The following is a 24608-nucleotide window of genomic DNA, read 5'->3' on the forward strand; positions in this document are numbered from 1 at the left end:
GAGGTGCAAAGGGATTTGGGAGACCTTCAGCAGGATTTCCTAAAGGTTAACTTGAGTCGGTGGTAGGAAAGGCAAATGTAAAGATAGCATTCATTTGGAGAGGATAAGAGCATTCATAAGAGCAAGGATGAGGCATTGGTCAGACTGCACTTAGAGTATTGGAGTATTGTGTGCTGTTTTGGGCCCCTTAACTTAGAAAAGATATGCTGGCATTGAAGAGGGCCCAGAGGAGGTTTATGAGAATGCTTCTGGAAATGAAAGTATGAGAAGTGTTTGTTGGCTGTGGGCCTATGCTAGCTGGAGTTTAAAAGAATAAGGGGATATCTCATTGAAACCTATCGAATATTGAAAGGCTTCGACAGAGTGGACGTGGAGAGGATGTTTCCTATAGTGGATGAGTCTACACCAGAGGACACAGCCTCAGAACAGAGGGATGGCCATTTAGAACAGAGATGAGATAGAATTTCTTCAGCCAGAGGGTGGTGAATCTGTGGAATTCATTGCGGTGGATGGCTGTGGAGGCCAAGTCTTTGGGTATACTTAAAGTGAAGGTTGATAGGTTCTTGATTATAGTCAGGACATCAGTGGTTACAGGGAGAAGCAGGAGAATGGGATTGAGAGGGATAATAAATCGGCCATGATGGTGGAGCAGACTTGATGGGCTGAGTGGCCTATTTCTGTTCCTATGTCTTATGCTCTAAAAATCCTACAAAATGTTTTTATAAAATTCAGTGTAAGGAGATACCATCAAGAACAATGGAGACATTTTAAGAAATATTCTTTCACCCAGATCAAAGAAAGTCTGGTGCAAGTTTTGGCAATGATCGGGGCTGCTTTAAATATTTGTGCATGAAAATAATCTGTGGGCATGAAAACTATGGTATAACTTGACCAAGTAAAGAAAATGAATCCTTGAAAGAAATTGGCAAAAAGCTTTCACTTCCAATTCTGGTCAGTAGTAGTCAATTCTCTGAGATTAATGAATTAGTAAGGGGCCTTACATGATATTTCTGATGTCAATTCCAAAATATCAGCCATCCTTTTTCTTCTACAGTGCTGCTTGACCTGCTGTGTTTCTCTAGAACTTTATTTTTTGCACTATTATTATTTTCTCCTTTGAAGTGACCATAAATTAGATAAAATATCTAGCCTACTGTTTCCCTATCTTTTGTATATGTCTGCACAAATATTGTATATCATCTCACACATGCTGCATGGGCTTTGAAGATCAAGTAACTTTGATGCTGAGTTGACCAGTTATAAATACTCCATTTTTACTTACATAACTGTTTAAAGTAGAGGGGACACAGGGATTTGGTCTGAACACGCCGTGATTTTTATTTCATCCAAATTGCAAGCTGAACTAGTACAATAAAACATGAAATCAGAATATGAAAATTAAATTATAATTTTCTCATGACTATTATGAGAAAGTAATTCCAACATGACCAAAATGTTGTTATCCAGTTTTTCATGCCTTTATATCTGTGTGATTAGAAATATAGGAATACACAATAGAAATATATATCCGACAGTTTAACATATGACACAAATGGACAGCAAAAGATGATCAATACTTTACAAGTAGCCTCTTCGCTGATTTTTTTGTACGTATTATATAGAATTAATTTTTTTTTAGTTTTTTTTGAAAAACAAGTTCAATATAGCATGAGGTGTCTTGATAAGTAATTGACACTGCTAGCAACATTCTATTAATTTCTTTGATGGCCATTCATCTTCTCTGCTATTTTCTCCAATTCCAAGTCCATTGCTGCCAGATTTTCAAGTTCCTTCTGCTTTGGAGACAATGGAAAGCATTTAGTAATTAGTATGATTAGCCTCTTCCTGACTTATTTAACAAAAAGTTTACCCACTGTGGTACAAGTAGTATGACATTCTAACTTCATCAGTGTACTTTTGAGACAGGTTGTTCAATTACCAATATGCTCAGTGTGAACAAAAGCCTGTGTAAGATCAATAGAGAAAAGATTTAAAAAAAGCTAATATACATTATTTTTTATAACTTAAATGGGTACAGGCAAAACCCTGATTTCATTATAATTTAATTATAATTTCAGATAATGAATTCATTCATGTCCTAGTTAATTGATTGAATGTGAGAAACATTCCATCTTATTTCGGTACCTGTGGAATTGTCAAGCAACAGTTCGTATGGATGCCGTTTGGGCCATTGTGGCTTTGCCAACTCCCTGAAAATAAACTACCTTATGAATCACATTCCACCCAGTGTTTTCCACTTTCAGTCACTTACCCATTTCATTCTTGAAGTTCTTCTTGAGTGTACTTCCACTGCCCAGTCAGATAGTATACTCCAGGTCTCATTTATAGAACAAAGAACATTATAGCACAGTACAGGTCCTTCGGCCCAAAATATTATGTCAGCCTTTTAACCTACTCTAAAATCAATCTAGCCCTGCCCTCCCACATGACTTATAACCCCATTTTTTCTATTATCCATGTGCCTATCTCAGAGTCTCTTAAATGTCCCTAACGTATCTGCTTCTACCACCAATCCTGATAGAACATACTATGCACCCACCACTCACTGTGTAAAACATTTACCTCTGACATTCCTCTATACTTTCCTCCAATCACCTTAAAATTATGACACCTCATACTAGTGCTTCTTTCCTGAAAAAAAGTTTCTGGCTGTCCACCTGATATACAATACGTCTCTTATCATCTTGTACACCTCTGTTAATTCACCTCTCATCGTCCTTTGCTCCCAAGAGAAAAGCTCCAGCTTGCTCAACCTATCTTCATACGACATGGTCTCCAATCCAGGCAGCATCCTGGTAAATCTCTGCACACTCTAAAACATCCATATTCATCCTATAACAGGAGACAGGACTGAATGCAATAGTCCAAGCATGGTCTAACCAAGGCTTTATAGAGCTGCAGCATAACTTTATAGCTCTTGAACTCAATCCCCCAACTAATGAAGGCTAACACAACGTACACATTTTAAACAATTCTATCAACAGTTGCAGCAACTTTGAGGGATCTGTGGATGTGGACCCCAAGCTCCCTCTCTTCCTCCACATGGCTAAAAATCCTACTATTAACATTGTATTCTGCCTTCAAATTCAACCTTCCAAGGTGAATCACTTCACACTTTTCCGGGCTGAACTCCTGCTACCACTTCTCAGCCCACCTCTGCATCCTGTCAATTTCCTATTGGAACTTACGACAACTTCTTACATTCTCCACAACTCCACCAACCTTTATGTCATCTGCAAACTTACGAACCCACCTTTGCACTTCTTCATACAAATCATTTATAAAAAAAATCACAAAGAGTGGAGTTTCCAGAACAAATGCCTACAGAATACCCTCTATCTACAACTATCCTCATGGGCAAACCAATTCTGAATCCACACAGCCAGGTTTTCTCAGATCCCATGCCTCCTAACCTTTTGAATGAGCCTACCATGGGGAACCTTAGCATGCCATAGACCTTACTAAAACTATATACACCACATCCACTGCTCCACCATTGTTTCTGTTATTACCTATGTTTCTACTTGCATTCAGAAAATCATCATAGCTTTGAACACTTTTATCAAACTGTTTTTCTTGGTTTAAGGAGATGAAATCCAGTTTCTCAGTTCAATCTGAGTCTGTTCCAAGACTCTCACCTCACTAAGGTATTGATGTGCTTTCTCAGGCATGAAATGCCCAGACCTTTTTACAATGCTTCAGGTGGGGTTTGAAAATGGGTCGATCAGATATAGTATGACCAAACTCGGTATGTAAAGGTGGGCACATATAATTATATACATTACGGTGCAGAAGTCTTAGGCACACATATATAATAGCAAGGCTGCTTAAGACCTTTGCACAATTTTGTAGTAGTTTTATGTATTGCACTGTACTGCCGCCCAAAAAAAACTAATTTTATGACAGATAGTATGTGAGTAATGATAAACCTGATTCTGATATGGGTCTCTATTGTGGACTGAGAGTGGGAAGGGGGCAAGGACAGGGGAGTCATGGTTGGGAAAAGGGGAAGGGAGAGGAGAGGGAGCAGGAGGCACCAGAGAGACATTCTGCAATGATCAATGAATCAATTGTTTGAAATCAAATGACCTTGCCTGGTATCTCAGGACTGGGTGTGTCTGCAACAGCCCCCCGCCCCCAACCCCATCCCTGCCACTCCTTCTCTGCCACCTGCCGCACACTGTCCCGCAGAGCTCCATCCTCGCCATTCCCAACATCCTTTGCTCCCACCAGATTTACAAACTCATTTTCCACTCCACATTGACAAATACAGTATTGTGCAAAAGTCTCAGGCACCCTAGCTATATATATGTACCTAAGACTTTTGCACAGTACTGGATATATATTTAATAATATTTAACAAAATACATGTATCAATAAAGGATGTGGCTAAAATGCCAACAATCTACTGAAAATCTGGTGTTTGGATTAGGAAAATAAGGATGGTTTTAAAACATTTATTCTGCAGGAATTCAAAAATACGAAGTTATGTTGAATACAGTGCCTTGCAAAAGAATTCAGCCCCCAACCCTTTGTTCACATAATTGAGTATTACAACCAGGGATTTTGATCAATTTAACAGAGAATTTTTGTTTGAGAATCACATGCTCCTTTTTTTCACAGTAAAGCATAGTAAAAGTAAAATTGTAAAGCATGAAAAACAAAAAATTTAAAAACTGAAATGTCAGCAGTTCAAAAGTATTCATCCCCCTTTGATGTGTACTTGGTTAAACCCTCTCTTGCAGCTATTACAGCTAGTATTCTTTTTGAATAAATCTCCGTTAGCTTTGTGCAATATGATGGAGCAAGACTTGCAGAATTGCTCAAGCTGCACCTGGCTAGTTGGGGGTCAGTGGCAGACAGCAATCTCAAGGTCTTGCCGGAGCGTTAAGGTCAGGACTCTGACTGGGCCACTCGGGTACATCAGTTCTTTTTTCCCTTTGAACCTACTACATGGTTGCTGTGGTGGTGTGCTTTGGGTCACTGTCCTGCTGAAGGACAAACTTCTTCCCTAGTTTAAGCTTTCTGGCAGAAGCAAGCAGGTATTTATCCAGGATGTCTCTATATTTAGCAGCATTCATCTTCCCATCAATCTTGAGCAGATTTCCAGTCCCTGCTGCTAAAAAAACATCTCCATAGCCTGATGCTACCTCCATCACACTTTACAGTAGGGATGGTGTTTCCTGGCTGCAGTGCAGGTTTAGAATAACGCCACACATTCTGATTAGTGTTGACGCCGAAAAGTTTGACTTCAGTCTCATTGACCACAAGGCCTTCTTCCACATCTTCTAAGTGACGCTTTGCAAAGCCTTTACAGGCAAGGATATGCTTTTTTTTAGGCAGAACTTCTTCCTTACCACTCTTCCATGAATACCCTTCTTGTGAAAGGCCTCAGAGATCATGGAGCAATCCTGACGAAGGGTCTTGGCCCGAAACGTCGACTGCACCTCTTCCTGTAGGTGCTGCCTGGCCTGCTGCGTTCACCAGCAATTTTTATGTGTGTTGCATGGAGCCTTGAACTTCATCTCCAGTTGCAGACACTGACTTCTGCAGCTCACTCAGGGTGACTGTGTCATAGTAGCTTTCTCTTACAAGTGCCATTCTTCTCTGGAGACTAAGTTTAGAAGGGTAGTCTGACCTAAGCAGAGTAGCACTGGTTTCATATTTTTTCCACTTTTTCACAATAGAGGTATATTCAGTGCCTTTGAGAAGGTCTTATGCCCTTCTCTAGGTATGTGCTTCTCCATTATCATTTCCCTGATTTGATTTGAATGTCCTTTTGTCTTCAGTTTGGTTTGCTCTGTTGAAAATTTACCATACTATTGGACCTCACAGAGAGGGGTGGTATTTATTGTTATTAATTCATTGAAAACAGGAGATCCTCAAATTTTCTACAACAAATTGGGTTGAGTTGTAAAGTAATATACAGTATTGCACCTGAGGAAAGTAATTACAAAGAGGGTGAAAACTTTTTCAGCCTCAATTTTGGTTTTTAATTTTTAATGAATTGTTGACAGGTTTTCAAATTGTTCTTTTGATTTGACATGATGCGCAATGTTTAGTTCATGAGCTGAAAAAAAATCCTACTTCAATATATTTTATATTTAGACTATGAGACGTTAAAATGTGAAAATAATTGTGGGGGCTGAATACTTCTGCAAGGCACCATATAATCCCCAAATGCCTAATGCTAGTTTTCTAGTGGCAGCACTTTATTACCAGCTTACATAAAAAATATAGTTATTCTTGAAATTATATCACTTTCTTTTAACTTATTACTTAACCAAATTGGTAAAGGTGCTGAGGAAGAGGATTTCTTGGAATGTATGCGGGATGGTTTTTTGAACCAACATGTCGAGGAACCAACTAGAGAGCAGGCTATTCTAGACTGGGTTTTGAGCAATGAGGAAGGGTTAATTAGCAATCTTGTAGTGAGAGGCCCCTTGGGTAAGAGTGACCATAATGTGGTGGAATTCTTCATTAAGATGGAGAGTGACATAGTTAATTCAGAAACAAAGGTTCTGAACTTAAAGAGGGGTAACTTTGAAGGTATGAGACGTGAATTAGCTAAGATAGACTGGCAAATGACACTTAAAGGATTGACGGTGGATATACAATGGATGAACTACAACAATTGTTCATCCCAGTTTGGCAAAAGAATAAATCAAGGAAGGTAGTGCACCCGTGGCTGACGAGAGAAATTAGGGATAGTATCAATTCCAAAGAAGAAGCATACAAATTAGCCAGAAAAAGTGGCTCACCTGAGGACTGGGAGAAATTCAGAGTTCAGCAGAGGAGGACAAAGGGCTTAATTAGGAAGGGGAAAAAAGATTATGAGAGAAAACTGGCCAGGAACATAAAAACTGACTGTAAAAGCTTTTATAGATATGTAAAAAGGAAAAGACTGGTAAAGACAAATGTAGGTCCCCTATAGACAGAAACAGGTGAATTGATTATGGGGAGCAAGGACATGGCAGACCAATTGAATCATTACTTTGGTTCTGTCTTCACTAAGGAGGACATAAATAATCTTCCAGAAATAGTAGGGGACAGAGGGTCCAGTGAGATGGAGGAACTGAGCGAAATACATGTTAGTAGGGAAGTGGTGTTGGGTAAATTGAAGGGATTAAAGGCAGATAAATCCCCAGGGCCAGATGGTCTGCATCCCAGAGTGCTTAAGGAAGTAGCCCAAGAAATAGTGGATGCATTAGTGATAATTTTTCAAAACTTGTTAGATTCTGGACTAGTTCCTGAGGATTGGAGGGTGGCTAATGTAACCCCACTTTTTAAAAAAGGAGGGAGAGAGAAACCGGGGAATTATAGACCAGTTAGCCTAACGTCGGTGGTGGGGAAACTGCTGGAGTCAGTTATCAAAGATGTGATAACAGCACATTTGGAAAGCGGTGAAATGATCGGACAAAGTCAGCATGGATTTGTGAAAGGAAAATCATGTCTGACGAATCTCATAGAATTTTTTGAGGATGTAACTAGTAGAGTGGATAGGGGAGAACCAGTGGATGTGGTATATTTGGATTTTCAAAAGGCTTTTGACAAGGTCCCACACAGGAGATTAGTTTGCAAACTTAAAGCACATGGTATTGGGGGTAAGGTATTGGTGTGGGTGGAGAATTGGTTAGCAGACAGGAAGCAAAGAGTGGGAATAAACGGGACCTTTTCAGAATGGCAGGCGGTGACTAGTGGGGTACCGCAAGGCTCAGTGCTGGGACCCCAGTTGTTTACAATATATATTAATGACTTGGATGAGGGAATTAAATGCAGCATCTCCAAGTTTGCGGATGACACGAAGCTGGGCGGCAGTGTTATCTGTGAGGAGGATGCTAAGAGGATGCAGGGTGACTTGGATAGGTTAGGTGAGTGGGCAAGTTCATGGCAGGTGCAATTTAATGTGGATAAATGTGAAGTTATCCACTTTGGTGGCAAAAATAGGAAAACAGATTATTATCTGAATGGTGGCCGATTAGGAAAAGGGGAGGTGCAATGAGACCTGGGTGTCATTATACACCAGTCATTGAAAGTGGGCATGCAGGTACAGCAGGCGGTGAAAAAGGCGAATGGTATGCTGGCATTTATAGCGAGAGGATTCGAGTACAGGAGCAGGGAGGTACTACTGCAGTTGTACAAGGCCTTGGTGAGACAACACCTGGAGTATTGTGTGCAGTTTTGGTCCCCTAATCTGAGGAAAGACATCCTTGTCATAGAGGGAGTACAAAGAAGGTTCACCAGATTGATTCCTGGGATGGCAGGACTTTCATATGAAGAAAGACTGGATGAACTGGGCTTGTACTCGTTGGAATTTAGAAGATTGAGGGGGGATCTGATTGAAACGTATAAAATCCTAAAGGGATTGGACAGGCTAGATGCAGGAAGATTGTTCCCGATGTTGGGGAAGTCCAGAACGAGGGGTCACAGTTTGAGGATAAAGGGGAAGCCTTTTAGGACCGAAATTAGGAAAAACTTCTTCACACAGAGAGTGGTGAATCTGTGGAATTCTCTGCCACAGGAAACAGTTGAGGCCAGTTCATTGGCTATATTTAAGAGGGAGTTAGATGTGGCCTTTGTGGCTACGGGGATCGGGGGTATGGAGGAAAGGCTGGTGCAGGGTTCTGAGTTGCATGATCAGCCATGATCATAATAAATGGCGGTGCAGGCTCGAAGGGCCGAATGGCCTACTCCTGCACCTATTTTCTATGTTTCTATGTTAACATCTCTGGAATATTAGTGAAAAAAACCTAACCATTCCCCCATCATAAATCAGCAGTTTATGGTCAGTAATTTGAGAACGATTGATCTGGATTAGATCAGATTTTGCTGTCATCTTCCCCTCTATGTTCCACAGTTTCAGCAGCAACTGGTGGATCAAGGACAACTTGAAAACAGATATCTTACTATTTCAGCTCAGTATAGAAACATAGAAAACCTACAGCACAATACAGGCCCTTCAGCCCACAAAGTTGTTCCGAACATGTCCCTACCTTAGAAATTACTAGACTTACCCCCATAGCCCTCTATTTTTCTAAGCTCCATGTGCCTATCCAAAAGTCTCTTAAAAGCAAAGTAACCTTTTATTTCTTTCAGTTGCAATTCTGAGAAAACCTTCAAGAAATCCTTGGACAGTGGAAGTAAAGATATTAATATTTGTTCAGATGGAGATAATGGAGAGGATTATAAGCATCAGCAATAAAATAAATGAACTGAATGTATATTTCATTTTATGTGTTTAAATTACTGCATTACTTGTAATCTTACAAAACACTATCTTACTAAAGCTCCAGCATGTTTCCTATGTATTATGAATTTTCTTCATTTTCAATCTTTTCAATATTATATTTAATGTTTGCTGCATCAACATATTTTCAAATGCTCTATTGCTTTTTAAAATTTCACAATATCATTTCATGTCTTGGGCACAAGATGGCAGCATGGAACAGGAATCTAAGTCTCCCAACTGGAAAAGTTTACTAACTACTTGCTTACTATCGATGTACCTGTATCACTGGGACTTTAATGGTTTAAGAAGGTGAAGCACCAGTATCACCATATCAAGGGACTGGAATGGGCAGTAACGCTGATATGGATTAACAAGAACAAAAAAAACCTTACATTTCTGAACTAATAAGCATTCTATTTACTAGCACCACAAATATCTCAAATATTTTTAATCTCTTGTTTGGAATGATCCAGGTATGACAAAATAAATTTAGTCCATTCCTAAAATTAATGAATAATCATATCTGTGCAACAAAACAATGAGAACTGGCAACAATTGCACAAAAATCCCATTCTAGTTTCTATCAAGAGAGATTTTATCTGTAAGTCCAAGAGGATAACCTTATTGAGAGCTAAGTTGGCTGGAATCAGGATTCAGGAATCAAGTTCTGAGTCTGCACCCAGAACTTGTATGACTGACAGTAGTGAAAACTGAGCAACTGACACAATAAAGGAAGCTGTGAACACCGACAGAGATGGGGGACCTTTATTGCTGCCCTAAACGTCAGCAGTATAACAGGCAGTAAGAAGGGTATTTGCTCCATTTGAATTTATCTGCTAATCCTCATCAAAAGCTGACTTACACTTGTAAGTATTTTTAAATATTTAAATAAATATACTAAGGTGCATATTAAGAAATAGCTGATGAACTTGGAGCCTTACAAGATGGCACAATGGATCTCCACTCAAGTACATACAGGGGTTGTAATGTTCCTGTGTTTGCTTCCACTCCAGTTCTGTGACTTTCAAAGTGACAAAGGAGATCTCTGCAGAATCTGGAAACTCTGCCACAGAGGGAGTAAACTGAGTGTGCTGAGGTCGATGGCTGGGTTTGAGATATTGTGCCCTCTCTCCACTATTTGTGCGTGGTCTTCGGATACATCCTGGATATTTCCTTTCTGCTTCTCCAGCAATCTTATGCCATGGTTTCTCATGAATTGATGAAAGGAATCAAAACTTCAACAAACTTCTATAGATGTGTAATGGAGAGTATATTGAATGGCTGCATCACAGCCTAGTATGGAAGCACCAATGCCCTTGAACAGAAAATCCTATGAAAAGTATGGATTCAGCCCAGGCAATCAGGGGTAAAGTCCTCCCAACCATTGGGCACATCTACATGAAACGTTGTAGGAAAGCAGGATCCATCATCAGATTCTTACCACCCAGGACATTCTCTCCTTTTGGTGCTGCCATCAGGAACAAGGTAGAAGAGCCTCAGGACTCACCCCATCAGGTTCAGGAACAGTTACTACCCCTTAACCATCAAGCTCTTGAACAACAGGGGATAACTTCATGCAAAGTCACTTGCCCCACATTGAAAGTTCCCACAACCAATGGATTCACTTTCAAGCACTCTTCATCTTATGTTCTTGATATTTATTGCTTATTTATTTATATTTGCATTTACACAGTTTGTTGTCTTCTGCACTCTGGTCGATCTTGTACTGATCCTGTTATAATTACCAATCTATAGATTTGTTGAGTATGCCCATAAGAAAATGAATCTCAGCATTGTTTATGGTGACATATATGTACTTTGATAATAGAATTTACATTGAACTTTGAATTTTGTCTTTGAAATCCAACATCAAAGGCTGCCTTTGCTGAAAGGTGGCTCACAAAAGTAGGGAAATGAGTCACCTTGACCACAGTCATTGTCTGAAGGAATAGGATTTGTAAAGAGCCTTTGTTCTCCCAGCTGTTTAGTATAACACTTACCCTCTCAAACAGCTCTGTGAAGAAATCCACAATGATTTAGAGCTTAGCGGTTTAGAGCAAGCTTCATCTGAATACTATAACTTAATGATCTTGGTTCAGGAAACAGAAAAAATAGTTTTTATACTCATCCTATAAATTAAGTGAAGCAACTTATACAAAAATTGAGGAAGGGGTTGAAGCAGATTCCAATAACACAAACTTCTGTGATACCTCTCTGCATTGGGGTTGGGTCTGTAGTGGTTCATAGTTTGCATCATGGTGGAATAGATGGAGGGTAGCCAACTGCTGCCAATTTGTTTTTCAGGCTTCCTAGACGTTGATGAAGTTGACTTCCATCTTCCAGACCTTTTCCACCCAAGGGATTTCCACTAACTATACTTTGCTTGGTTCGTCCTATTAAATAATGCCACTGCAGTCATTATCAGGTGCTCCAGCATCTTACAGCCAGAAACTAGATGCCAAATGGTCTCATATGATGACAAAGCAAGTGTGCTCCTTCTTCACCCGAAAGTACAATCCAACATATCCATAAGAAGTAGGTTCAGTATGAGCCCACAACAATAAAGGTCCACAATTGATCCTAGGAAAAAGATCATATTCCATTTCTTGATGTCCACCTCTCCACCTAGACATAGATGATGAAATTCAACACTGCTCCAATATGCCAGCACAGTCTTTGGCAGTCTGAGAAAACAGTGTTCAAAGATCAAGACCTCAAATCCAGCACCAGTGCTATGTGCTACTAGCCGCACCTGTATGCTTCTGAGGACATATCTCAAAGTACTGGTGAAATGCCACCAATGCTGTCTCTGCACATTCAAACTACTTAATTAGTAGGATAAGCAAATAAATATGAGCATCCTCTCCCAGGTCAATATCTCCAGCATTGAACATAAGAACATAAGAAATAGGAGCATGAATAGGCCATCTGGCCCATTGAGCCTGCGCCACCATTCAAAAGATCATGGTTGATCTGACCATGGGCTCATCTCTACCTACCTGCCTTTTCCCCATAACCCTTAATTCCCCTACTATACAAAAATCTATCCAACCTTGTCTTAAACATATTTGTTGAGATAGCCTCCATTGTTTCATTGGGCAGAGGATTCCCCAGATTCACCACTCTTTGGGAAAGGAAGTTCCTCCTCAGCTCTGTCCTAAATTTACTCCCCTGAATCTTGAGGCTATGTCCCCGAGTTCTAGTCTCACCTACCAGTAGAAACAACTTTCCTGCCTCTATCTTATCTATCCCTTTCATAAATTTATATATTTCTGTAAGATTTCTCATTCTTCTGAATTCCAGTGAGTACAGTCTCAGGCAACTTAATCTCTCCTCATAGTCTAACCCCCTTATCTCTGGAATCAACCTGGTGAACCTCCTCTGCACCGGCTCCAAAGCCAGTATATCCTTCCTCAAGTATGGAGACCAGAACTGCACGTGGTACTCCAGGTGTGTCCCCACCAGTACCCAGTAATTGCAGCATAATCTCCCTGCTCTTACATTCAATCCCTCTAGCAATGAAGGCCACCTTTGATTCTTGATTCCCTGCTGCTCATGCAAACCAAAATCTTCTGCGATTCATGCACAAACACTCCCAAATCCTTCTACACAGTAGCATGCTATCTTTTAACATTTAAATAATAATCTGATCTCCCATTTTTCCTTCCAAAGTGGATGACCTCATATTTACCAACATTGTACTCCATCTGCCAGACCATAGCCCACTCAATTAACCTATCTATATCCCTTTGCAGACTCTCCTTTTCCTCTGCACAACTTGCTTTTCTACTCAATTTAGAGTCATCAGTAAGCTTAGATACATTAGACTCGGTCACCTCTTCCAGGTCGTTAATGTATATCGTGAACAGTTGTGGGCCCAGCACCGACACCAGCGGCACACCACTCAACACTGATTGCCAACCAGAGAAACACCAATTCTCTGCTTTCTATTGGCTAACCAATCCTCTGTCCATGCTAATACATCACCCCCAACTCTATGCATCCTTATCTTATGGAGAAGTCTTTCATGTGGCACCTTATCAAACGCCTTCTGGAAATCCAAGTAAATAATGTTCATCTGTTCCCTTTTATCCACTGCGCTTGGTATATCCTCAAGGATCTCCAGTAAGCTTGTCAAACCGGACCTAACTTTGCTGAATCTATGCTGTGTCTGCCTGATGGATCCATTTCTTTCCAGATGCCTCGCTATTTCTTCTTTAATGATAGCTTCAAGCATTTTCCCAACTACAGATGATCCAATTGCATTAAGTCAGCTCTGTTCAGCAAGCTGTCTAATGGACATGTCCAACATTAGACCCTTCAAAGACATTTTAGTCCAAGCTCCACGATTAATGAACCAGTACCAGAACCCCTGGATCAGTAGTTCCATGCGAGCATAACTTACCGTGTGACACAGAGCTTATGCTGCCGACAATCAGCAGGAGCTCAAGAAAAACAACTATGATCTACGCAAAGCTATCAAGGCTGCGAAACAATACAGGGACAAGACTGAGTCAAGATTCACAACGAATAGCACACGTGACTTGTGGCAAGGGTTACATACCATTGCAGACTTCAAAGCCAAACATTGTTGTGCTGCCAACATTGCGTACTCTCTCTCAGATGAACTCAATTCCTTTACTGCTTAGTTCGATGTTGCTAACTCTGAGCCTCTGAGGAAAGCCACCGCTACAACCTGCAACCTGGTCATCTCTGAGTCTGAGGTACGCAGATGTTTCCAATGAATGGACAGTCGCAAGGCTGCGGGGCCTTATGGCATCCCAGGGCGAGTACTCAGGATGTGCACAGCACAACTGGCAGGTGTGTTTACAGACATTTTCAATCTCTCTCTCTCCCAGTGTAGAGTGCCCTCCTACTTCAAATTATCCACCATTGTCCCTGTACCAAAAAAGACCAAGGTAACATGTCTGAACAACTGGCATCCTGCTGCACTCACCTCAATAATAAGCAAATGCTTTGAGAGGCTGGTCAAGGATTACATCTGCAGCATGCTGCCACCCAAACTGAACCCCCCACAATTTGCCAACCGATCGACAGGCAACACAATAGCCATCCCTACACATCTAGAGAAGAAAGATGCTTATGTGAGAATGCTGTTCTTGGACTACAGTTCAGCATTCAACACCATAATTCCATCCAGGCTTGACAGGAAGCTCAGAGACCCCGGTCCTGACCCTGCCTTGCGCAGCTGGATCCTGGACTTCCTGTCAGATCGTCAGCGGGTGGTAAGAGTGGTAAGGTAAGCCCCTTAGGGCTGTGTACTAAGTCCCCTCTTTTACTCATTGTAGACTCACGACTGTGTCACCACCCACAGCTCTAATCTGCTAATTAAATTTGTCAACGACACCACATTGATTGGCCTAATCTCAAACAATAATGAGGTGGCCTACAAGGAAGAAGTCATCTCTCTGATACAGTGGTATCAAGAAAACAACCTCTCCCTCAATGTCGCAAAAACAAAGGAGCTGGTTGTGAATTACAGGAGGAATGGAGACAGGCTAACCCCTATTGACATCAATGGATCTGCGGTTAAGAGGATAAACAGCTTCATGTTCCTCAGCATCACATCACCGAGGACCTCATGTGGTCTGTACTTAACAGCTGTGTGGTGAAAAAGCCACAACAGTGCCTCTTTCACCTCAGACGATTGAAGAAGTTTGGTATGGGCCCCCAAATCCTAAGGACTTTCTATAGGGGCACAATTGAGAGCACCCCAACCACAATCTATTCCAGATGCTACAATCCAGGAAAAGGTACTGCAGCATAAAAGCCAGGACCAACAGGCTCTGGGACAGCTTCTTCCACCAGGCCATCAGACAGATTAACTCACGCTGATTTGAGTGTATTTCTATGTTACATTGACTGTCTATTTGTAGTAAATTATTATAAATTACTGTAATTGCATATTGCATATTTAAATGGAGATGTAACATGAAGAGTTTTACTCCTCATGTATGTGAAGGATGTGACAAAAGAAGTCAATTCAATGATCAATTCAATTTCAGTCCAATCTCCACAATTGATGTATGACTTATTTACAAGTTGTATTCTGTATGCTGTCTGAATTTACTGTACGTACCCGTATGCTGATGGGAAGAAGTTTTTCATTTTATCCAGACCTCACCATACCTGTCCACATAATAATAAACTCAGCTTGACTTAACAGCAGGTTAGAGGAAATGATTCAAAGATTTTCTTGAAGCTTCTATGAAAAATGTGATATCCACATTGGCCCTTGGGAATGGCTGGCTATGACCACTCAGAAATGGAGAAAGCATTGAGAAGCTGCTGTTTCTTCATTAGGAGCCACGTGGAAACCCAATGACATTAATGTTAAAAGAGTACCACTGGCCATACTGCCCAGCCACTTGTCCCATTAAACATCTCCTGTCCCACTTGTGGCAGAGTCTTCCCACATTGGCTTCATTGTGCATGTCAGAATATACAAAACTGGAGAGGAAGCAAACTACTCTTGGCCTTGGCAAGTTGTCAGAAAAATAGAAAGAATAAGCATCCAGGACCCATGGATGAAGGAGTTGTTAAGTATGCAAATGTGATACTTAAGACTAGCTCCAAGATACTTTCTGAAAACAGAGCTGGCTTCATTTGTGATAGACAACATAGATTTAGACCAACCAGTGATCTTCAGAGGGACCACTGGAAGTGGATACCAGAAAGACATGCTTGAAAATGCCTTTCGTGACTATGGAACTAGATTTACTTCCTAGCCACATGCACCAAGCAATCATTTCTGGCCCTCCTCAACCCTATTCTCAATCATACCCTCCTCTTGCTAACCGTCATTGACCTTCTGGGGCTTCTACCTATTTTACTAAATGGATAAATAAGGTTTTGTTTTTGTTTTACTAAATGGATAAAAAAGGTTATGACATAACTGTGGATTATGATGTTTTATAAATGACCATTGCTTTATTTATGTAATGATGTATCATTTTAGAGTTCATCAGATTGTCTTAGAATAACAATGGAAAACTGGTCATTTTGCCTATCAGTTATTTCCTCAAACGTTAGGTATGTGTTCCTAAAACCAAGAAATGTAACTGAGGTAATACCTTTATTAAGGTTCATTTAAAATATTATTAGGCCTACCTCTTCTTCAGTTAGTACTCTGTGGTTCATTTTCTTCTTTCCCTCATTATGATGTTGCTTTCCCTTCTCATTCTCAGAATCATAGTGTTTTGGGTTTTCCATGGATGACTTCCTAGATTTCAGATAGTGTGCCAGCATGTCCATTCTGTCAGACAACCTTTTGTTTTCGAAATCATTGTCAAGGTTTTGCTTTATGTGGTGTTCTTCAATACTTTCCTCATTCTGGCCTTGGTCTCCCTCCTTGTGTCTTTTATCATAAATTGTTCTCTGCTTCTTGTCATCATGTCCTTCGTATTCCGAATATAAGTGACTATGCTCACTGTGCTCGATTTCCTCTTCACTACCAGAATTTCTATCAACCAAACTATGCCTTTTCTTCCACCAAAACTGTTGGACTGTATTTCCTTCTTCCTCTTTATCTTTTCCATTGCTTGGGTATCTTTCTTCTGTGCTTTCTTCTCCTTGCTTATTATCATTAGGATTATTTATTTTTTCTTCACTGTTGTGTGGTTTTTCCTCACTGTAATATCTCTTCTCATACTTCTGTTCTTCCTCTCCACTGTGGTGTCTCTTGTAGTCAGTATGATGTCTCTTTTCTTCTTCTTCACTATACTTTTTTTCTTCACTCTTTGTCTTTTTGTTGAGATGTTTTTCCTCCTTTGATTCCTCTGAGCTACTCATCAAGTGCCTGTTAGTTTTATCCTCAAACTCCACCTGGTTTTTATTTCTCTTAAGGTAATTATGAATATTTTTGATAGGTTCTAGATCTTCACTAGATTCATCAGACATATCTAAGTCCTCCTTATTATTGTGGACATTCCTATCCTCATCTGAATGGCCATAGTTCTTTCCCACTTGGTAGTGTATGGGATCATTATGTAATTTCTCACCTTCTTCACTATTTTTCTCTTCCAAATCCTCAGAGTCATATTTCTTGTGCTCGTATTGACCATCCCTGTTATCTTCATTATTGAGATCTTCATTGAATCCCTTTGCACCTGTGTCAATATGTCCAAATCTTCTTTCATTTGAATGTCCATGAATGCCAAATTGCTTATCCTCCTTAGAAGACACTTCTTCACTTCTAAAGTCATGTCGCTTATGATGAGACATATTGATTGTACTCTCAGTACTGTGCGCTTTTTCTGGGCCTTTTTTCTCATGAGTAGTATCTTCCTCGCTGTGTTTCCTGTATCTTCTTTCACTATCTTGCTCATTTCTGTTATCTACATGTCTTCTTTCTTCATGTTGTTGAGTAGAATGATGATCTTCACGGCTTCCGACATGATACATGTTTTTTACTGGATAGAAATCTTCTATACTTCTACTATCTTCCTCACTGTTATTCACTTCAATATTTTCTTCGCTATGGTCTTGCTTGTAATGTCGCTTTTCCTCTCTCTCATCTTCACTTTGTTTATCTTCCTCATAACGTGTCCTCTGGTACTCCTCAACAGCCCTCTGGTTTCCTTTGTCTTCATTATGAGGATTTCCAGAGTCCTCAGTGTGTTTGTCATCTTCATAATAATTATTTCTTCCTTCAAAGTTCTTTTCTGTTGTTTCAGGCTTCTCACCTGGAACAGGATGCAACAAAAAAAGCTTTAAATAACCGTTATTAGAAGAAGGCAAACTGAACATTTATTCTTGTGTCTTGAGAACAAAGTGTAATAGTACTACAACTAATACAACAAACAATAAATTTTACATTATTTAGTACAGTGATAATAAGACTAATTCTGATTCTGTTAAAGACAATCAGTGCATTACAGACATGCATAGAATATCAGCGATATTTTGACCATGTGATTCCATGCATGTAAAGCTGGCTTTGCAGTGGTGATACCAATTATTATCCATTGCAGGCTTGATTTAGCCACATCAGACTCCATATATGCAACAGATTAATGGGCAGCATCATATAAATAATCACAGACAATTGGATACTAACAGAAGAAAACAGTATTGTTAGTGTAACACTCACAACACACTGGAGGAACTCAGCAGGTCAGGCGGCATCCGTAGAAATGATCAGTCAACGTTTCGGGCTGGAACCCTTCGTCCTGACGAAGTGTTCTGGCCCGAAACATTGACTGATTGTTTCCACGGATGCTGCCCGACCTGCTGAGTTCCTCCAGCGTGTTGTCAGTGTTGCTTTGACCCCAGCGTCTGCAGAGTATTTTATGTTTAGCATTGTTAGTGTAACACTTACTGATGATTTTGTGGATGAGCAGGTAGGAGAAAGGTTTGTTGTATCAAATATTAGAGATAAGGTGAGTCACAATGATGGAACAGATAATTGAGCCAAATATTACAACACAGAGTGAAATGATTCAGGTTCAGTCCATTTAGTGTGTACTACCTCTCTGTCAGAGCAAATCTCTAGTTCCATTCACTGTCCCTTTCTTTGCAGGCTTGCAAAATTTTCTTCATCGTACATTTATCCAGTTCCTTCTTCAAGGGCATAGTGAAAGCTGCTGGTTCCAACTGCATAGTTACAAACATGTTTTTTTCCTCACATTATTCTTAGTTCTCTTCTCCTTTATGTTATACCTCAGCCTCCACTCTTCAGTACAGAAAAGGTTCAGCAGGATATTGAATAGATTGAAGACCATTAACTTTAAGAAGATGCTGGACAAACTTGGATTATTCTCTCTGGAATGCCAAAGACTAAGAAGTGATTTGATAGAAGTATTTTCAGGTTATGAGAGGCATAGATAGGTAGAAATTCAGAGTCTTCCTTTACCATCCCTCACTACCCCCCAGCCCCCAGGATGGAGATGTCCAATACAAGTTTACAATACCAGGAACAAGTTTAAATTGAGCGTGGGTAAGTTTAAAGGAGACATGCAAGATAAGTTTTGCACACAGTGTGGTAGATGCCTGTTACATGTTACCAGGGGAGGAGGTAGAAATAGGAACAACACCATCATTTAAGAAGCTTAAAGACAGGTATATAAACAGGCAGGGAAAAGAGGGATAAGGACCATATGAAGAAAGAATTGAATAGTTAGATTGGAATTGTGGTTAATGCCAGCATTCATTAACAACAGCCTTTTCCTCTGCTGTGTGTTTTATCATCTTCCACTGAAAGCCCCAATCTCCCACACTGGCGGGACAGCAATGAAGAAGAGAATATAGCTGTAAAATAAGGGGCAAGTCCTTTAAAATTTAGATGTGTAAATATATCCTCTCTCAGAGCGTGTTGAACCTGTGGAATTCTCTGTTACAGCAGGTGGTCTAGCCAGAGCATTAGATACATTTAAAGAGGAGATTGATGAATATCTGAAAGTAACTGAGAGTTCGGGGAACGAGGGAGTTGAGGCCTGCATAGATTGTCCAGGATCTTTTTGAATCATGGGCAGGCTTGTGGGCCTGGTGGGCTACACCTACTCCTATTTTCTAGTGTTCTGTGTTGTCATCTCCCCATTGATAGACCCTCATCTTTTCATAGACTTCTACCAAATGGCCCCTCAGCCTTTTCTTCATTGGGCAGAAGCAGTCTGAACCTCTCCAACCCTTTTTTATAATAAACTCAGTGATCACGTTATTAGGTACCTTCTATACCTAATAAAGTGATTACTGAGCATGTGTTCGTTGTCATCTGATGCTGTAGTCTACCCACTTCAAGGTTCACTGTGTTGACCATTCAGAGATGCTCTTCTGCACACCACTATTGTAACATATGGTTATTTGAGTCACTGTCGCCTTTCTGTCAGCTTGAACCAGTCTGGCCATTCTCCCCTGACCTCTCTCATTAACAAGGCATTTTTGCCAATAGAACAGCCACTCTCTGGATGCATTTTTGTTTATTTGCATCATTCTCTGTAAACTCCAGAGAATGTTGCCTGTGAAAATCCCAGGAGGTCAGCAGTTTCTGAGATACTCAAACCACCCCATCTGACACCAACAATCATTCCATGGTCAAAGTCATTTAGATCAAATTTCCTCCCAATTCCGATGTTTGGTTTGATTAACAATTGAATCTCTTGACTATGTCTGCATACCTTTATGTATTGATTTGTTGCCAGATGATTTGCTGATTAGGTATTTGCATTAACAAGCAGGTGTAGAGTGTTACTGAATAAAGTGGCCTCTGGGTGTAGTTCCTAATCTGAGGAACTATTCTGGTTAATTCTATCTGGACCCTCTCCAATGCACTCATGTTCCCTATAACGTGGCGACCAGAAATGAACGCAAGACCTGAGACTGGGCGCTCCATTATATTTTTCAGTGCGGAAGAGTTGAAGTCATCTTATGTTACTTTTCTTCGGGTTTCTGTATTGTGCTTGATTTCCTTGTCACTGATTCCTTAACTAACATCGTTTGCTTATTATTGCGTTGCTGCTTTAAGATCTAGATGTGGTAACTCGAACCCTGTACATTCCATATTGCAACAGTGACTTCGCTTCAACGCCAGTTCTGGTGGCTTCGGAAAGCCCGGGTGCAAAAAAAAAATCAGTACATTTACACGGCTCTTACTCTTACCCGGTCTAAATGCGAGAAAGAAAGACAGCGTTTTCACTTTGAACTTTGTAATACGGGTACATGGGACGGGCAGGGGTGGGAGAGGGTGATGCGGGGGAGGGGTGGGGAGAGAATCCCCATAAAACAAAACTACCCTGGTGAACACTTAAAGAAAGTGTTTGAAAGACCTGGAGCTCAAAATCCAGGCTTCTACCTCCACAAGGGTTTCAGCACAGCCCTTCTCGGGAACCCCAGTCAAGCAACTGGAGCGGGATAGGTCAGCTGGTTGACTGATACCGCAACAACAACCTTACACTCAACGGCAGTAAGACCAAGGAACTGATGTGGACTTCAAGAAAGGGAAGTCTATGGAACACACACCAGTCTTCATCGAGGGAGCAGCAGTGGAAGGGGTGGGTTCTGACGAGCTATCCCGGCTTCAGCATATTGAATTAATTATAAAGACTCATCGGCAGCTCTATTTCAGTCGGAGTTTGAGGAGATTTCGTATGTCACCAAAGACTGGTGCAAATTTCTGCAGGAGTACTGTGAAGAGCTGGTAGCATCACGGGCAAGTATGGAGGGTTCACTGCACAGGACCGGGGAAAGCTGCAAGCAGCTGTAAACTCTGACAGGTCCATCATGAGCACAAGCCTCCCCAGCATCGAGGACACTTTCAAAGGCGATGCCTCAAATCTGACATCCATTATGATAGACCTCCATCACCCAGGACATGCCCACTTCTCATTGCTACCGTCATGAAGGAGGTACAGAAACCTGAAAACACACACTCAACGTTTCAGGAACAGCTTCTTCCCCTCTGCCCTCAGATTTCTCGAATAGGCAGTGAACCTATGTTGACAACTTCATTACTTTTGCTCTCTTATTGCACTACTTATTTAATTTACTTTATATATGTACATATATACACACACATATTTCTTATTCTAATTATCGTTCTTTAAAATGATGCACTGCAATGTACTGCTGACGCAAAACAACATAGTTCACGACATTTGCTGGTGATATTAAACCGAATTCTGATTCTGATTTTGATTCTATTGCATCACCGTCAAGATATCGGGGCGGTTGATAGTATTGACTTAAAAAATATATTCTCTTACTTCTTAGGATTTCCTTGCATTCTGAGGTCACTGGAGAAGCGTTTTGCTTCGAAAGAGCGCTGGAAATTGCTTCGATTATACACCGCGTTACCTAAACGAGAAATGTCGGACATGGTCAGCACTCGTTCTTTGCCCGAGTGTCGGAAAGAGATAATTAAGATTCTGTTTTGGAGACACATTCATGCACCTTACCAGCTCATCTTTCTGTACGGCCCTTTCCGCTGGCAGCGCTCTGACCACTGCCAAAAACAAACAAAAATAAACACAATGACTGATCCTGGAACAAAAAAAAAGGTGTCACGCGGGAAAACAGACTGGAAACCCAGAAACAATCGAGTTTTCTTTCATCTACATTGCAGGTGAGATTCTGACCTTGTTTTCAATTTATAAAGGTATGGACGCCAAAGAAACATGCCATAAACACTTCCTAGGATGAAGAAATTGTGAAGGTTGAAGAGGTTGGGACTGTTTACTTCAAGAAAAGGGCGAGGGATGTTTCATAAGAAGTCTATAAAACGGTGACAGTCTGGACGGGGTCGATAGAACACAATACAAGAACACAAGAAAACAGGAGCTAGACTAGGCCACTCGGCCCTCGGGCCTGTCCCATTAGTCGATATGATCATGCTTGATCCATACTGGTCGCATCTCCTCTTCCGTACCAGCTCACCCAAAACCCTTAATTAAAACAGAAATGCTGGGAGAAAAAAACTCATCCCGCATTCTCTGGTGGAGCACAATTTCAGTGAAAGGTTTCAATTTAATATTAGAAAGAGCCTTATTGGTTTGCTTGACATTTTGCGTATTATTGATTTTATAATGAGGTTACTGACGAAAAAATATTGGGGTATCCGCGTGAGTTCTTGACGATATCTTTACAATATGCCTAGTCCCATGACCTAATGTCCAGAGTAGCCTGCCAATGGAACTGGTTGCAACTCTCCTTTCATGATACCGGGAATTGATCTTGACAATAAATGACTGGTACTCTGGACAGCGGTTGTCAATACGTACTTTTAACAAAATAAGGAAGAAACGATAGGAATAAAAACATAAAATATTGGAAGTACTCAACAGGTTGGACAGCGTTCGTAGAAAGAGAAGCAGAAATAACGGTTCGTTTCGAAATCCCTTCAAAACTGAGAAGAGAGAAAACGACCGAGGGAAAGAAATTATGGAAGTACTAAGAGGGTGTGGGAAATCTTGTAGAGTGAAATATAATTAACATGCCATTAGAACCACAAGCCCCACGGAAACTTGTCCTGAATGTATTCTAACATATTGCTTTCATTTCCACTGTCTATATCGCTGTATTTAGTTTGGATATCACAAATCTAGTTGTTTTTGTTATGTCATCAAGACTATGGGGGAAAAATGTCACCTAACTGCCTGCCCAATCCGACTGGGGCAAGGCTCGCTAGGCTAACGGGATTAGCAACCAGGACCTATTCGCTATCCAAGGTGCTGAAATCGAGAAACTGGATTAAGACTGCGAATTGTTATAAATAAACAAAAGCAAACATTACCTGCTACGGTAGTCAGAAAAATCAAGGCTAGGAGAAGAAAAAAACGCATAGTCTTGTCGAAGCCGTGCGCGCTGAGGAGTTTGTTGGATGAGGGTGCTTTCGACCCCTTCTCTGCAGTCTCTGGATGGAGACGAGCAACAGCGATCCAAATTTAAAGCGACCGCACAGCGCATGTATCGCTGTGTTGGTTTTGGAGGCGGAGGCAGACTCCACACCCGAGAATTATCATCATCAAAGCTCCATAAAAGCTTCAGTGAAAAATATTTCTGCGTAATTGTTCACTTCCATTTATTATTTAGTTTTTTTATTATGTAGGTAGACTGGATGAGTGAAGCTTTATCTCGTTTGTTTAGCTCAATCACACCTTGGCGTTCTCGATTTATAAATTCTTTGTAGCAGCTTTTCAGTTACTGGGCGACGATATCAGCCCCAGAACATATTGAAAAAATTATATTACACCTTCTGTTACCATCTTAGGCCAATCTTCTCCCGTTTATTTCTCGTTGTGGTATAATTCTTCAGGCAATCAAAGCCCTTCAGCAAAAGATATTCTTTAAGAGAAGATAGCAAGCCGAGAAACAATCTGACTGCAAAGTTTGAACTTTTGAAATATAATTAATTGACTTTCCCTAAGTATCAGACCTTAGCAAAAAAAAATAACTGGTTCTTGGATTTTTTTAAAAAAATTCCAGTTTCCTTTACAAGAATTGCTTGAAGGTTTAGCCTCGGAAGTACTTCGACTTTTTGACCTGTGTTGAAGTTAATGATGGACACTAAATGCCTTTTTTATCTGCTTAACGCTATGTTTTTATATTTGTATGTTGTCAGTTTCTTTATGTTGGTCAGATGCAATTGAACTGAGGATGAAAGAGAAGTTAGTCTACCAATTTATTTTTAATGAGAATAGCCTAAAAGTTTCCTTAATTTAAGCTATGTTTCAATTCATACATACAATTGAGATCATGTAATATTTAAATGGAATCCAACTCTAGAAGGAACATTTGTGGTTAATTATGGAAAACTATAAACAGTGACTGAAGATTTTTCAAATACAATACACTTGAATTAAGAGCTGCAGCCAACATCATTGTCCTTAGTCACAAAATAAGTCTT

At 40.4% G+C, this 24608-nt stretch overlaps 2 protein-coding genes across 4 annotated transcripts in view; one reads left to right on the top strand and one right to left on the bottom strand.

Moving 5' to 3' along the window:
- Positions 1-11724, top strand: part of trmt6 (tRNA methyltransferase 6 non-catalytic subunit) — a 47250-nt gene extending 35526 nt beyond the window's left edge. Inside the window, exon 11 of one of the 2 annotated variants that reach the window (XM_063056216.1) lies at positions 11555-11724. In XM_063056216.1, the coding sequence (XP_062912286.1) occupies positions 11555-11563 (9 nt within the window). In that variant the 3' untranslated portion in view covers positions 11564-11724. Of the gene's footprint in view, positions 1-9117; positions 9203-11554 lie in introns of those variants that run through there. The other variant, XM_063056215.1, reaches the window with a different exon arrangement.
- chgb (chromogranin B) lies at positions 1265-23593 on the bottom strand. 2 transcript variants are annotated; one of them, XM_063056214.1, is made up of 5 exons: positions 23496-23593; positions 22162-22208; positions 21970-22060; positions 16382-17955; positions 1265-1793 (listed from the first exon to the last, which is right to left on the bottom strand). In XM_063056214.1, exons 1-5 carry the CDS (start codon positions 23542-23544, stop codon positions 1713-1715), a joined length of 1842 nt encoding a protein of 613 aa, XP_062912284.1. In that variant the 5' UTR covers positions 23545-23593; the 3' UTR covers positions 1265-1712. The 2 variants fall into 2 exon arrangements, with proteins under 2 accessions (XP_062912284.1, XP_062912283.1); XM_063056213.1 differs by having other exon boundaries at positions 1265-1796.
- Between the last annotated feature and the right edge of the window lie 1015 nt (positions 23594-24608).

The sequence above is a fragment of the Mobula hypostoma genome, chromosome 8 (genome assembly GCF_963921235.1).
Source record: "Mobula hypostoma chromosome 8, sMobHyp1.1, whole genome shotgun sequence".
Taxonomy (NCBI): Eukaryota; Metazoa; Chordata; class Chondrichthyes; order Myliobatiformes; family Myliobatidae; genus Mobula; species Mobula hypostoma.

Excerpts from the sequence above, each read along its gene's own strand:
- chgb (XM_063056213.1), bottom strand. The coding sequence starts at position 23,544 with ATGCGTTTTTTTCTTCTCCTAGCCTTGATTTTTCTGACTACCGTAGCA. Across the intron at positions 22,209-23,495 it reads TTTTCTGACTACCGTAGCAG|TGGTCAGAGCGCTGCCAGCG; the intron begins GTAATGTTTGCT and ends TGTTTTTGGCAG. Across the intron at positions 1,797-16,381 it reads GAGTACTAACTGAAGAAGAG|CAGAAGGAACTTGAAAATCT; the intron begins GTAGGCCTAATA and ends TTGTCTCCAAAG.